The sequence below is a fragment of the Benincasa hispida genome, chromosome 2 (genome assembly GCF_027475165.1).
Source record: "Benincasa hispida cultivar pf3 chromosome 2, pf3_genome.v1.1, whole genome shotgun sequence".
Lineage (NCBI taxonomy): Eukaryota > Viridiplantae > Streptophyta > Magnoliopsida > Cucurbitales > Cucurbitaceae > Benincasa > Benincasa hispida.
In genome coordinates this window covers 24,505,420-24,520,644 of record NC_143479.1, presented here as the reverse complement: position 1 = coordinate 24,520,644, position 15,225 = coordinate 24,505,420, and the positions used below count along the sequence as shown (strand labels likewise).

At 29.1% G+C, this 15,225-nt stretch overlaps 2 protein-coding genes across 2 annotated transcripts; both read right to left on the bottom strand.

Moving 5' to 3' along the window:
* Positions 1–3,640: 3,640 nt before the first annotated feature.
* On the bottom strand, positions 3,641–9,063 carry LOC120071601 (NADPH-dependent oxidoreductase 2-alkenal reductase-like). The gene is made up of 5 exons (XM_039023946.2): positions 8,635–9,063; positions 6,169–6,349; positions 5,881–6,047; positions 4,779–4,861; positions 3,641–4,190 (listed from the first exon to the last, which is right to left on the bottom strand). The coding sequence occupies exons 1-5, from the start codon at positions 8,866–8,868 to the stop codon at positions 3,818–3,820; spliced, it is 1,038 nt and encodes a 345-aa protein (XP_038879874.1). The 5' UTR covers positions 8,869–9,063; the 3' UTR covers positions 3,641–3,817.
* Positions 9,064–9,736: 673 nt separating this feature from the next.
* Positions 9,737–12,968, bottom strand: LOC120072210 (heme oxygenase 1, chloroplastic-like). Its single transcript, XM_039024622.2, has 4 exons — positions 12,080–12,968; positions 10,814–11,037; positions 10,270–10,377; positions 9,737–10,097 (listed from the first exon to the last, which is right to left on the bottom strand). The coding sequence occupies exons 1-4, from the start codon at positions 12,528–12,530 to the stop codon at positions 10,005–10,007; spliced, it is 876 nt and encodes a 291-aa protein (XP_038880550.1). The 5' UTR covers positions 12,531–12,968; the 3' UTR covers positions 9,737–10,004.
* Between the last annotated feature and the right edge of the window lie 2,257 nt (positions 12,969–15,225).

The window sequence follows — 15,225 nt, the reverse complement described above, 5'->3', positions numbered from 1 at the left end:
AAAATGTTTACAAACTACGAGACCACCAAGAGAATTAGAACACCAATCCCAACATATGGAATCCAAGGGCTTGTCATAGACTCATTACTATATTCACTTCCGTCTTCTTGAGCTAAATTACCTTGAGGAAGTTATGAAAGAACTGAAGGAACCAGTTAAGGTTTATGAGTGGAAGCAGGGATCGGACCCAACTTCCAATTTTATAGAATCATGAATTACAAAAAATTAAATAGAAACATTATGCATTAATTTAATTACAACATGCTAATATGCAAACGAGAAAATAGAGATAAAGGGGAACTAACCCTTGAAGATTTTTTTTCTTCACGTGAAATCCTCTTCGATTTGAAACAATCACGATCAAAATTTAAACCAAAATGGCCACGAACTGGAAACCCTAATTTGGACAACATCAATTAGAGCCTTTTGTATTCTCTGGGATGAGAATCGCAGAAGTTTGAGGGTTCTGTGGTTTTTGGAGTGGAAAAGGAGAATTGAGAGAGGAGAGATTGAGAATTTTTTTCTCAGAACCTATTATGTACTGCCATCATACTCTTCTTTATCAACGAAGAAGAAGAAAAATCAATCCCAACCACCCATTCACACAATGTAAGTTGAGAGAGAATAGGGGATAGAAGTTATTTCCCTTCCTAAACAAAATTCCAAATTAAAATAAATTAATTATAATTTTAATATATATATAACTAACTTATTATATGTATATATATGTATATAACTATATGTTATATCATATATAACATATAATCTATGGTTTAATATTGTATCACATACAACCTATAGATTTAATTCTCTCAACAATGATATTTAATATAAATCTCATTTATATTGAATTTAATTATTTGAATCCAATTCATATAATTAATATTTGAATCATATTAAAATATTTATTTCATCTTAAATAAACTTTATAATGTATCAAGTACATTATAGTAATTATATCATTTATAATTAAATTAAATTAATTATATCACATATAATTAATTCCCTCAATTAATTTGAACAATTTAAATTAATTCAAAATTGATTCTCATTTAAATCCCTATTGAGCTACAGAGTGGACTTGTAGACATGTAGATTGAAGCTCTAATGGTACTTGAATAATTAGTTTATTAACTGTCGATCATTTCATTAAAGACCGATAGTTGTACTCTTCGCACTACAGATATATTTTTGTGTTTATTGGATATAACCAATCAACAGCATGATGACCCTTCACAAATTTCTTGTAAGTACAGCTAGGCCAAAATTACTATTTTTCCTCTGTAGTTATATTTAACTCCTTAAGTACCACCGATCCCTCTAATGAAAAATTAATCATAGTCCAACTATGACCAAACCCCTCTTGAACCAAGAGGGGGTGTGACACCACATTGTTCGAGCCCCTGAATCAGCCCTTAAGAAAGCAATTCATCTACTTACCCAACCTCGAGGAAGGAGTGAATTTCGTCTTGTGTAGTTGTATTCTCAGCTCCCCAATAAGACGAATCTCAAAATGATAGGCTTGTTGAGACAGTAATCTGACCACTCTCATCCATACAAATCAAAGGACCGCGCTCATAGGTAAGAATTCACAACTCACTCAGGATTTAAGTCATGTCATCCATGATCATCCTGGTGAAATGTAAGACTCAACTATGAACGGCGTTATATAATGAGACTAGTCTATATTTAGTCACGACATTTCAAAATTTAATATAACTCTTTTTAGTGTGTTGTACATATTTTGATTGATAATTGGAATTGAGATTAAAAAATGGTGGCTTTCATTTGTTTTGGTACCTTAACCCAAATAAATCCTGGATTCGAGAAAAAAAATGATTTGGCTTTAAAAGTTTTAAAGTACCTATATAATCCCACCTCCAAAATTTAAAAAATGCTTAAAAATTTGTACACAAAATGAGATTAGCTCAATGATAATTGACATGACGTTCATCTCTAAGGAGCCACTTAGATTAAGGTTTCTAAATGTGGAATAATATGTCTAAGAACAAAAAATGATTGTGTGGTTATGTATTGGAATGAAAATAGAATGTCTAAGAATATATTATACTTTTTTATGCAATTATAAAGTATAAAATTAATAATATTTAATTTCAATAATTAATTTTCTTTTGTTAATTTATTTGAATATATTAAGTTATGAAATAAATTTTAAGTCATTAAAATTTAACTAAATTTACTCACACGCCCTTTTTAATATATTGATTATCAATCAAATTTTTTATTGCATATTTATATTGTCATTTTTATTAAAAATATTGGTAATTGAAGAGTTAATTAACTATTTGTTTAATGTCAATTATAAGTCTTATATATACAAAAGAAGTTGATTTTGAATCATCAAATAATGTTTTCAATTTTTTAAAAAATAACTATGATTATAGATTAAAACTAGAAGTACAAATGTACAAAATTGTTTAATTGAAAAAATTAACTTATTTTATTATTAGTTAATTGATTAATACTTTTTAAAGACTAATTGATAATTTTATTAAATAATATTACCAATAAAAAGGGATTTAAGTAAATATAATTATGATTATTCATATTTTAAAAAAAAAATATTATAGTTTTTCATATTAATACATAATAATAGAATAAATTATTATATTAGAATTATTATTAATAAAATTAATTATATATGTCAATTATAAATTTAATTTAAACATATTTATAAAAATTAAATAAATTAATCAATATCAACCAAGAAGAAAAACAAATAAAATGAAAAGATAAAAAATAAGAGAGAGAGAAATAAATAGAAATGGAGAAAACACATCTATTTGTGTGGTTATGAAAAGCCTCCATGGATGAGAATATGACAAGCCTCCATGGATGGAAATATGAAATAACTTGGAATAAGATATTTTTATTCTCAAGGTTAAGAACGTGTAGCAAATATGGTGATAGAATATCATTTTTCATTCTCACCTCTTATTTTCATAAACCAAACGGATAATAAAGGTCGAATGTTCGCACCGCATCTATGTAGTTCTTGTGCTAATTGAAAACAAAAAAGGATAAATCAAAAGTATTATTTGACTTTTTTCTTTATAATACCATTGAATATTTAGCTAAATTTTTTTTTGGGGGAAATCTTTTTAAGAATTAATTTGTACGTCTTTAGTTTTTAAATTTTTGCTTCTATTTTAGGAACTTTTTAAAATATAATAAAAAAAACTGAGTGAAAGTATATGTACTTCGGATCTGCTTAGATTGACTTGAAAAAAAGTATTTTTTAAAATATAATTTTCATTTAAACACTTTTGATATAAATTGTTTAAAATAAAAATACTCATGTTTTATTACACTTTCTCTAAAATATTTTTATATATATATAAGTTTGTTTGGTTTGCTATATACTAGAGTGAATCTATTCATATCAAATTAGTATAAAGGACGACTATCAAACATTGAATAATTTAAAAAACATTTTCCTAAAAGTTGATTTCAAGTATTTCTCTCAAACCAATTTATTTTATAAACTAATTTAAGTTATTTTGAGTAATTGTCAAATATATTCCAACTTTTTTCAAAATGGTTTTTTTTCAAATTGAACCAAACAAACCCTAGTTTAGATGAACGTCTTGATGAGAGAAAATCCATAGCAAAAATAACCTTTTCTAAGAAATTAGGCAACATTTTTATTGATATGCTTCCAATAAAACCAAACCAGCAGGTTGATCATTGCTTTGATTACAAACATCAAAAAAGAGAAGAGAACTAACACATAATAATAAAAAGAAAACTATTGCAAACCAATTCCTTTACCCTTTCTTCTTTTGTGAACTCTTGATCACTCTACAAGTTTGACCATTTTCTTTCCAATATTATCACCTTTAAACAGCCCAATGAAAGCAGAAGGAATAGACTCAACCCCAACTGATATGTCTTCAAGTATCTCAATCTTGCCAGAATGAATGTAATGAGAAACTTTAGAGATGAAATCTGGATACACATTTAAAAAATCTCCAGTTAAAAAGCCTTGGACTTTGATTCTTTTGTAGACCAAATCAAGCATGCTTGGTACAGCCCTTTTGGAATTGGTGTATTCAGAAATAACACCACAAAGAGCCACTCTTCCAAATGACTTCATGTTGGCTATGGCTGCTTCTAGCATTTCAGCTCCCACATTGTCAAAATAAACATCAATCCCATCTGGGAAGTACCTACATATATTTAGATTAACTCAAAGTTTAAATTCTTACCATTCCTTTGACTTTTTTAAAATTAAGCCTATAAATGTTTTACACCTCTACATTACGTTTTGTTATCTACTTTTTTACCGACGATTTTGAAAATCAAATCAAAATTTGATATCTAAAATATGGAGTCGTTAAACAGTTATTTTTGCTTTTAGAATTCGGCTAAGAATTTGATTAGTATACCTAAGAAAGTTGCAAATCATGGTAAGAAATAGAGAGGAAAATAACTTAATTTTCAAAAACCAACAAAATAAAATAAAAAAGTTGTCAACTATGGCCTTCATTCTCCATTTTTTATTATAGTGTTCACGTAGCCTAGGAAATAGTTAAATTTTCAATCAATTTCTTTAAATAAAAAAAAGTTTTTGAATTTTCTTTTCCAAAATTAACTTGGTTTTTTAAAAACGTGAGTAAAATTGATAACAAAATAATAAAAGTAATATTTATAAACTTAATTTTCCAAAACCAAATAGTTATGGTTTTAGCTTTTAATAATTAGCAAATGTGTAAACAATTGCGAAATGAAGTTTATTTTATTTGAATAATTCTCACCTCTCTAAGGTTGATGTCAAATCCTTTTCTTGCTTATAATTGAATGCATCATCAAATCCAAGCTTCTCTTTAAGCAAAGCCACCTACAAGTCAATGTTAATTAGACAGAGAGACTCAAGTCAATTATAAATAAACACATGTATATCATTTTCACAAATTTTTTTATAAAGATGATTATTCATCCCAATGTGACTCACCTTGTCAACTATTAGATACATGCATGTATTAAAACATTTTCATCTTTTTTTACTTTTTTATGAATTTGATAACAATATAAGAGGTGAATCGACATTTATATTATATAGTTAAAAAAAATATTGAACACAAAAAAAATAAATAAATAAAAATAATAATAATGTAAATATAATATAAATAATAAATCTTTTAACTTGTTTTAGAAAACCTAGAATATCTATTTACTAGTTAAAATATATTTTTTTGTTTTTTCATTTATATAATTTTTTTTTTAGAAATATCCTTTACATCAATATTTTATTGATATATTTATCGGTATTTATAAAAAATTGAGACCTTGACATTTCTATTAACATCGACATTTTAAATTTCAAATGCAGTATAATATCTTTTCTCAGGGTCAACTTTGTATACAATTTTCTAACCTCATATAATTTATATCCATTTTTTACAATTTTTTTAATAGAAAGATGCCAAAAAGGCTTAAAATAATAGAAAATTAGTGATCTCTCTACTTAGTGTGGAGTGTGGTCTTAAATAGTTAGATCTTTATCTTTGGTTAAAAGATTACAAATTTTTCCCTAGTTTTTTACACTCATAAAAATCCGCTCTTTTATCCTTATTTTTTTTAATCAAATTAACGTAAATCCTTATTTAAAAACGAGTTCATAAGGATTGAAGAATTAATCAATCAAATCATTTAAAATAACTTTTCAAATTTCTGAATGACATATCTAATTGTTTAATTAATTTTTTATAACACATTTTATTTTTCTTTAATAAATAAGAAAGTAATCATTGTTCAAAAATTGTACGTTGACTTCTTAAAAAAAAAAAATGCAAACAACTGAATGATAAAATAGAAAATTAACAACACATGTAATATATTAGAGTTGTTAGGAAAAACCTTTTGATCAGAACCAGCACAACCAACAACATAGCAGCCATGCAACTTTGCTAACTGTCCAACCAAACTCCCAACAGAGCCAGAAGCAGCAGACACAAATACTGTCTCCCCTTCCTTAATCTTTGCTACTTCGAACAAACCAGCATATGCTGTCAACCCACTAAATCCTAATCAAAACCAAAAGAAATCAAATTAAATTAGTATTAGTTTTTTTTCGTAGGATGATTCAAATTATAGATCTCGTGACGATGAATGTTTGGTTTTGAATTGAAAAAAAAAATTAATTACCCAAAATTCCAATGTGGTGAGTCAATGGAAATTCCAGAGTGTCCAATTTTCTAAGCAGGTTGGTTTGAGCTTTGACTATGCTGTATTCAGCCCAATGTATAAGCCCTATCACCAAGTCCCCCTCCTTAAAATCAGGGTTCCCTGAGGCCAATACTTCTCCCATTCCGAAAGCATCGATGGGCTGTGTCACAGAAAAACCAGAAACATTTCTCAACTCAAATAGGCTAAGAATCTCCAATAAAAAATAAATAGAAAACATAAAACAAAAGAGATCTAATATAGAAGTTTACGTGATTCATTAACAGAATAATACAAATTACCGAATTAAGGTACTTCTAAGGTTAGAGAATTTATGCCGTGCACATCTCCAAACTCTAGGGTCATAAATGTAAATAACGTAAAGACGAACCTAAACAACTTAGGTGGTTCAAACCAGATTCTCATCAACAAAATAATTTACTGATAAATTATTCAATAAAGTCAGTACAATAATGTAGCTAATATTACAAATTTTGTATGTGTCTCAGTAAATTGGATATAAATTTTATTTTTCTAAAAAAAGACGCTATTGGACAGAAATAAAAGTACTTTTCTCTCATACATTTTGTTAGGTAAAAAACGAACCAATCAAATTATGGCAATTTCATTGAATAATTTCTTCGACTAACCACAAATATAATTAGTTGATGCGTAATTTTCATATTTATTTTTCAATGTTAAGGAGTACCTAAACACTTAGTTTTGTATTTAATGGATCTTTTTACTTTTAATTTAACTTCTGCTAATTTTAGAATGGTAATTGGTGTTTTATAGATAAGTCTAATCTATACTCAGGTTTACTCTCTCAATTAACCACATCGAGTTTGATTATTGCATGATAAATTAATGAAAAATTATCAAAAATAGCCTCCTCAAGTTTTTATTTTTCAAAACTAGCACATTTTTTTAAAATTCGTTTGAGTAGTTTTTCTCCGTTCATCTCGTTCGAGATCGACCACCAAAATTTTCTTCGATTGTTTTGGATTTTCTCCGATTGTTTTGGATTTTCTCAGTGAAATCTTGGGCCGTTAATACCAAGATTCTATCAAGTTTTTTGAATATTATGTAATATTTTCAAAATTTTATATCAAATCTTACCTAATTTTTCAAATTTTTCAACCCGAAGATTAAATATTGCCGAAAATTAAGTAAAATTTGGGAGATATAAAAAATCTTGGTGTATCCCAAGACAAATTAACACCGAGATTTTATATATTTGGTCAATGAAATCTCGGCCGATTAACCCCAGGATTCTTTATTTTCCCAAATCTTAATTTTTTATTTGCAAAATTTGATTTTTTTACAAAATTTTAAAATCATAATGCATTTGAGATCCATCTAAAAAAATCATAATTGGTAAATTCATTTGTAAATTTGAAAATTCATATTACTCTAGAAACAAAAATTAAGGTTGATTTGAAAAATACATAAAAATTTGATATAAGATTAGGTAAAAATAATCGAATTTGGAAAATTTTTTAAAAGATATAAGATTTGGAAAAGATTATATAATGTTTGGAAAAATTAGTAGAATCCTGATGTTAATATTGCCTGAGGTTTCACGAAGAAGGCCCAAAATCGGTAGATTAGAAAAAATTGATTTTTTTTAACTAAATCTTAACATTTGATCTTGTCCAAGATGGATCGAGAAAAACTAGTCTAACAAGTTTTCAAAAGTGTGCTAATTTTAAAAAATGGAAACTTGAAAGTATTTTTTTTTACGATTTTTTTATTAATGATTAACCAACAACCTTATTCTATATCGACATGAGAGGATGTAAATTGTAACTAAATGTAAATATAATATAAATAATGTACAAACTAACTAGTTTAAGAATCATAAATGATTTATTTAGGTCTCGTTCAGTAACTATTTTGTTTTTTATTTTTGTTTTTTAAAATTAAATATATTGATATTATTTCCACCTCTAAATATCTGATTTTGTTATCTACATTTTATCAATAGTTTAAAAAACAAGCCAAATCTTGAAAACTAAAAAAAGTAACTATCTAAAAGTTGTTTTTATTTTTAGAATTCGACTAAAAATTCAATTATTGTAATTAAAAAAAGACGCAAATCAATGTAAAAAATAGGAGAAAATAGATTTAATTTTTTTTAAAAAAAAAAAACAAAAAACGAAATGATACCTTACTTATTTAAATTTATTTTTTGTTTTTAAAATTTTTTAAACAATATCCATCGATATCAACATTTTATCGATATTTTCATCATAATTTTCTTAAAATTAACATCTCGATGCGATATTTTAAACCTTGGTAAGAGATTAAATTACTTTTTACATTCTACACTAAAATTGAAGATGAGGTCGCAGATCAAATGTTATTACTTCCCATATTTCAAAATAAAAAAAAATGTAATAAAGTGTAAAAGAATGACATAGAGAGAGAGAGAGAGAATTGAATTACCTGGGTAGGGATGATGGGAGCTGCAAAAGAAGAAGTTTTGTGGGAAGAGCTAAAGCTCTTCATACGGTTGATTTGATATGGATCAATCGAAACATAAATGTTTTTAACGATAATGTCATCACATCCTGATTTCACCGACACGACAACATCTTCACATCTCACCTCAAAATCTGATTCAACTGGGAATTCATCGATCTCTTTTCTTGTTACCACAATTCTATTTGTCACTTCCATTTCCCAATTAAATCTCCAGCTTTTACTTCAAAAACATATATATATATATATAATGAAAAGGGCAAGAAAAGAAGTATATATATAAGAATGATTCCTAATGGGAACTGACAAAATTTGGCAGATACAATAGCAAGAAGATGAACGAAAACAACCCACGACCCAATGTTGTAGTTGATGATAAGGACGACCCAATGTAGTAGTTGATGATAAGGATGTATACTTTATTGCATAATTCTACACGCAACCGAAAGAGATGATGTTTTCTATATTTTTTTTTTGTTTAAACATATTTTTTTTAAAAAAAACTTAAATTTATTCCCTCCACATTTTTTATTTGATTTTCAGTACCATGATTGAATTCTTTATCAAATTCAAAAAAACGAAAACAAGTTTTTAAAAGTTATATTTTTTTAGTTTTTAAATTTGGATTTGATTTTTTAAAGGTAAAAAGTAGATCACAAATGAAAGAACTTGGATGTAGAAGTAATATAAGCTTAGTTATAAAAAATGAAAGCTAAAAATGAAATGATTATCAAACGAGACATACACCTTTTATCCAAATGTCTCATTAAATTTCAGTTATGGATTTGTTCCGAATGTCTCATTAAACTTCAGTTAGGGATTTTAAAAGTTTGCTTGGAAAAAACTTGATAACATTCAATGTCAACATAAAGAAGCCCCAGATGCTTAGCCTTAAAAACACATTTTTTACAATTATTTTCCTTATGAAAAATACTTGCATCTCGAATTGTTTCATATTTGTGTAACTCTCTCGAGTGACAAACATTTTTTTAATACCCTTAAGTTTACTAAACCGTCAATCAATTCTCCTCTCCCCTCTTTGGTTCAACAAAAAATAAACATAACATTTCTTGTAGTAAAATAATAGGCAAATTGATTCCTGTAAAATACACTTGAATATCCCTTTCAGGATATAACTTTCAAGAGTTTACAAACGGATACTTTGTTCCTTAAATAAGAGTTGAAGTTCCAACAAGGGAATCTAAGAATTTAAGCCTTGACAGAGATGGTGGGCATAACCCATTAGAGCTGTACAAAAGAAAAATAACATAACTATTATCATAAGACAACCAAGCATCATAGTATGTTTGTTGTTGTCGTTGCCATTATTGTCATCACGACAATATCAAACGGAGAATTTCTCCCGAGTGCTTAAAGGATTTCTCAGTTTCCTCCAGGCAATGGTTCTTCTCCTCCCTACTCCAGCTCTGGTATACAAACGTGGCAACCAACATCGTGATGAGTACAGTTTTATCCAAAAAAAAATGGTTCAGTATAACAGAAATACAAAAAAAGACACTCTTGGAATTCAATGAAAAAGAATCAATGAAACGGAAGAGGAGAAAATTGACACCTATAGGAAGAAAGGGAGTGACTTACTTCGGCGACTTTGTTCAGCTTCTCCCTTACATTCTGCAACATTTCGGAAAGGTCACCATCCCATTTATAAAATTCTAACTCCTTGTTGTCGAGTATCTTTTCTGCTACCTGAAGTAGATGAATGTAAAAGTGGGACGACAAAGTCAATCGATAGTTGCAAGGGAAGAACTAACACAGCATGAAGACAGGGCAACGGTTACATCTAAGTAGATTATACGATAGTTATCTACATGACAAGATGAAATTCCAACTAATATAACATTTTGACACAAGTTCATTGCAACTTTAGAACAAGTAACAAAAGCCAGTCGATTGATGCTCAAACAAAATACCTTCAAGTCTTTTATGATAGATTATCTGTTACTTATTTATGTACGTGGCCACCATGACTAAAATTTCATACCCTTTGTCTTTTACAATCAAGTTATGGCGGTCAACTCAAAACCAATTACATAACAGAAAGAATGAAAACGAACATATGGTGATTTCACATACATATAAATACAAAGCTCAGAAAGAGTTTTTAAAGAAAATGTTTGTTTACCTTTCGCCCAATCATCCGACCACCAGCAGTGTGGGCAAAGTATATATTATAGAAATGGCAAATAAATGCTTGAGGATCCTTTTCTGATAGCTCTTCAAGATAACGAGCATAGGTGACTCCAGGAGAAGAAGGTTCTGGAATGACATAGCCTTGCTCTTTGAACCACTCCAAATCTTTTGCCAATGGTTCAGACCTTTCCAATCCTGTGTTACTGAACTCTGCATCTATTACCACATACAAAAGACATAATCAATTTCGTAAAATTAGCTTTCCTATGATAGTTATGTGTGAACTAGAAGAAGAACGATGCACAAATCTTAATCTTCATAAAGATACTGAACCCAATTTAAACAAGCCTTCAAATCAAGCAAATCTAACTATAACAATATAACAATAAATTATAATTCTCTGCCCACCTATATCATGGAAAAAAGAGTATGTCTTATTACCTAGATCTTCTGACAGTACAACCTTTAACATAATTTGAGTAGCAGCCAGTATGCATGACAGAGGATTTTCTACATATAAAGGAAATGCGAGAGAGAGCGGATGCGACAATGTCACTTACTTTATCCAAACTTGGAACGACTCTCAATGTCAGTAATCAAAAACCAGTTACGGTCTTGGTGTTCAAAGGATTACAAACTGAAGAGAAGATTAATTGGTGCAGATCCATATATGCAAAGGACTAGTAGGAAAGAACATTCAGACAACTATGCAGTGATAAACTCATAATTAATTCGGTTAATCGCAATTGTAAGTCATAGAGCTTTCTATTGTCCCCCGTAATCTTTCAACTAAACCATCATTAACACCCCCAACCCTCTTGCTCAACGCTAGCATAATCAATGCAAGACGTGATTTTTCATGGAAGAGAAGGCCGGTTAGGGGAATCAGGAGTCCACAAAGCTATTGGAAGTTTTTTTCATCTTCGAAGAAAAACAAATTAACTTCAAAATAGTGCACATCTTTTTCTTTTCTTTTCTCTTTTTTCAATGAGACAACAGTGCACCAATTCAAAAAAAGAAAAAAACTCATATAGCAAAATCAAATACACTGTAACCCCCAGAAGTCCAAACTAAAATTTCATAATAAGATATTCAAACACGTTATCAGAAAACAGTAACAGCACATGAACACGCTGAATAAACAAAAGCATAAGCATACGAACTAAAAACTGGAACAACATTTACAACAGCCAGAGTGAATCCAATAAATCAGGAAGAAAAAAATTCAAAAAATCAGGAAATCAGCAAAACAACTTACAGGAAGGAAACACAGCCTTGGCAATGATTCTATCCAGTGTATCATAAACAAGTTTGCTATCCACAAGAAACTTCAAATACCCTTCAACAGTCGGTTCCCATTTAGAAACAGGCCCTTCTTGGGGCTCTTTAGTAACTTTCTCACCCTCTTTAGCTTGATCCCTAGTGTGCAATTTCATAGCCACAAACCTCATCTCCTCAACAAACCCTTTTGATTCACCAGGGTATCGCTTCTTCGGCTTCTCAGCCGTAGTAGCTGAAACGAACGGCACATTCTTCATTCGACCAGTTGAAATCCCAACAGGGTTCTTCTGAAATCGAAGGGAAATAGAAACCCTTTTGTTGGATAAGAAACAGGAATCCAAATTGGGGTTCGAAAAAGAATTAGGAATTATGAAAAGGGTTTTGTTGAAAAGAGATTGAGAAGGGGAAATTGAGTTAAGGGAAGCCATAATCGAAGAAATCGAGTAGTAGGTTAGTTGATTGAAGGGTGTAAGAAAGGGTTGAAAGAAAGAAGAAAAGAGAAGGAATTGGAAAAGAGAGATTTGTGGAGGCTGGCTTGAATCAAGGGTTCACGTAATCTTGAAGAAAAAGCTATGAATATGATTATTTATAAGGGGAAACTGAAGAAAAATTAATGGTGCCAAATAATTTGAAGAAGACAGGGGAGCGAAGAAGGAAGGTTAAGGAATGGGGGATTCAGTCACTGACTTTCGTGTCCATCATTGCTCTCTTGATAACTTCAACGTGTGTTTATTAAACTGCATTTTTTTCCTCAACTAAAATAAGTTTTGGAGACAAAATAAAATTGGAAAAAAATTATTTCTTCTTTTTTTTAATATTAATTTTGTTCTGAACTTGAAGCGCCCAAGAGAACACGAATACCACTCAAATATAATATTAAAATAAATATAATATAATATAATACTAAAATAAATTAAACATAATATAATAATTAACAAAATAAAATAAATTAGTAAAATATAAAATAAAAAATTTCTATAAATTCTCTATTTTCTCCAATTTTCATGGAATTTACCCAATATGTATGTCTTCCAAAATCCACCAAATGCCAGCAATTTGGCAAGTATGAGGTGGATTACATGAAAATTAATAATATGTAATATTGAGACAAGACAACACTTTGGAAAATTAGAGCATGACACATGATAAAAGCCACATTAAAGTGAACCGTCATGTTGAGAATGTGTTCTCAAACAAATGTCTCTTCTTGCATATGGGCATTGAAGATGAATTTAAGAGTGTCGTACCTGAGTTGAGTAGATGGTTGTCCAAACATTCCTCACAGCGACTTCATGATCTCACGGGCAGTGAGCATAGGCATGAACTCATGCTTCTTGGCCAAGACTTCAGAAAAGCATGCCAAGATATATGCCCAGGCCTTTTCATTTGCCATACCCAATGCTCATATGCCTCCAAAAAGTTTTGAGTGGCATTTTAAGCTGGGACTGAAGGACATTCCTCCAGTGGACAAATCATAAGTCATCGATGATCAAAATTATGTTGATTGTGTTTTTCCAAGTGATGTAATTATTGCCAATTAATTTGTCTATGGCGAGCATATTTAAAGTTGCGGAAGTCATATTGAAAATTGCTTAAACATACAATTTATTTATATTAGTAATCCATGCATTGCCCATTTTCAAAAAACCAACGAAGTTTGGCAAAATAATTTAATGCACTCTTTGTGACATATATTTTGCAATGATGTTTCAGTGAGGTATGGTAAAAGTCACTATAGGGTGATCAGGTACCCTTTCACTGAAATGAGACGATTTCAACTAATATACAGAACAACTCTTTATTCATGTAAATACTCGTCATCATTGTTTAGTCCATAATGTTAACTAAACATTTTCTTGTAAGTGTAACCCCTCATTTTAGATTCTAAAGTTCCACCCCGATGAGGCAACCGTATGAAAAAATAATTGGGAAAAACACTAAAGCAACCCTATTCATTTCTGGAGTTTGAGTAAAGAGTCATGCAAATTTCATACGTAGAAGGACACAAGAAAAGATGCCTCGAGACCGAGCATGAAAATTTACTACAAACTAATGAAAGAGACCATGGGATATGTTGACACACGTCTTGCTCCCACTTACTATAAACATCCTCTCCATTCACCTTAGTATTGACCTATACAAACACCACCCATAGGGGACACAAATAAAGATGCCTTGAGGCCGAGTGTAGGTCTCATAGTGTGAACTATGAGAGAGAATCGTGAAAAGAAAAAATGAAGTATCATATATCTCATTTTCCCCCACTGAGTATTTTATTTAGGGTTAACTTAACTTAGAAAAATACAGGTATTTATTTTACTAAGTGATTGTTTAGGTTTGCCCAAAAGTAACATTTACTTTGGATAGTTAAACAATTTTTTTTTTTATTAATGTTCATTAAACATTTTAACAAACTTTAATAAAAAATTGTATGTTTGTAACAAATCTAAATTCACCTTTCAAGTCAGTTCCCAGGTAGGGGTATTCCGTTTCCATCAACTTAAATACCCCAGCCTAGATAGAAGTAGCCTTAGACAAAGGTCCCTTATACAAACAATTACTACAATTTTAATCTTTTATTAAAATTAATTTAATCATATTAAATTGATTAAAAAGATTAAACTAATTTTCTAATCATATTAGAAATATTGTGATCTTAGGTCTATTTTATTTATATTTTAAACTATTTTTAAAAAATGATTTTAACCTAATTTTGCATGCATTTCTGAATTATTGATTTTAATTTCTAATTTCATTTAATTATAACAATTATAAAATAAATAAAACAAATTAAAATCATACATTGAATTTCAAATCATACTTAGGAAAAATTATAATAATTATAAAATTACCTAAAGTAATTGACAAGCTTCATACAATTCCATTTCATTACTCAACATACATAACATTTATATAATAAAGTAATGAAATTTATAACGACATTCATCCAAACAAGCTAACTATATATCATAATAATTATAATATAATGATGCATGATTATGTCATTAATGCATGCAAATATATATTATAACATTTATATTATATGATACATGAACATGCTATAAAATTAAATCATGCAACTATATTATAACATTTATAATATTTATGATGCATGATTAAATA

Excerpts from the sequence above, each read along its gene's own strand:
- LOC120072210 (XM_039024622.2), bottom strand. The coding sequence starts at position 12,530 with ATGGCTTCCCTTAACTCAATTTCCCCTTCTCAATCTCTTTTCAACAAA. Across the intron at positions 11,038-12,079 it reads CAAGGCTGTGTTTCCTTCCT|ATGCAGAGTTCAGTAACACA; the intron begins GTAAGTTGTTTT and ends ATGTGGTAATAG. Across the intron at positions 10,098-10,269 it reads AGCTGAACAAAGTCGCCGAA|AGCTGGAGTAGGGAGGAGAA; the intron begins GTAAGTCACTCC and ends TTTGTATACCAG.
- LOC120071601 (XM_039023946.2), bottom strand. The coding sequence starts at position 8,868 with ATGGAAGTGACAAATAGAATTGTGGTAACAAGAAAAGAGATCGATGAA. Across the intron at positions 6,350-8,634 it reads CTCCCATCATCCCTACCCAG|CCCATCGATGCTTTCGGAAT; the intron begins GTAATTCAATTC and ends TCTGTGACACAG. Across the intron at positions 4,862-5,880 it reads GTGCTGGTTCTGATCAAAAG|GTGGCTTTGCTTAAAGAGAA; the intron begins GTTTTTCCTAAC and ends ATTGACTTGTAG.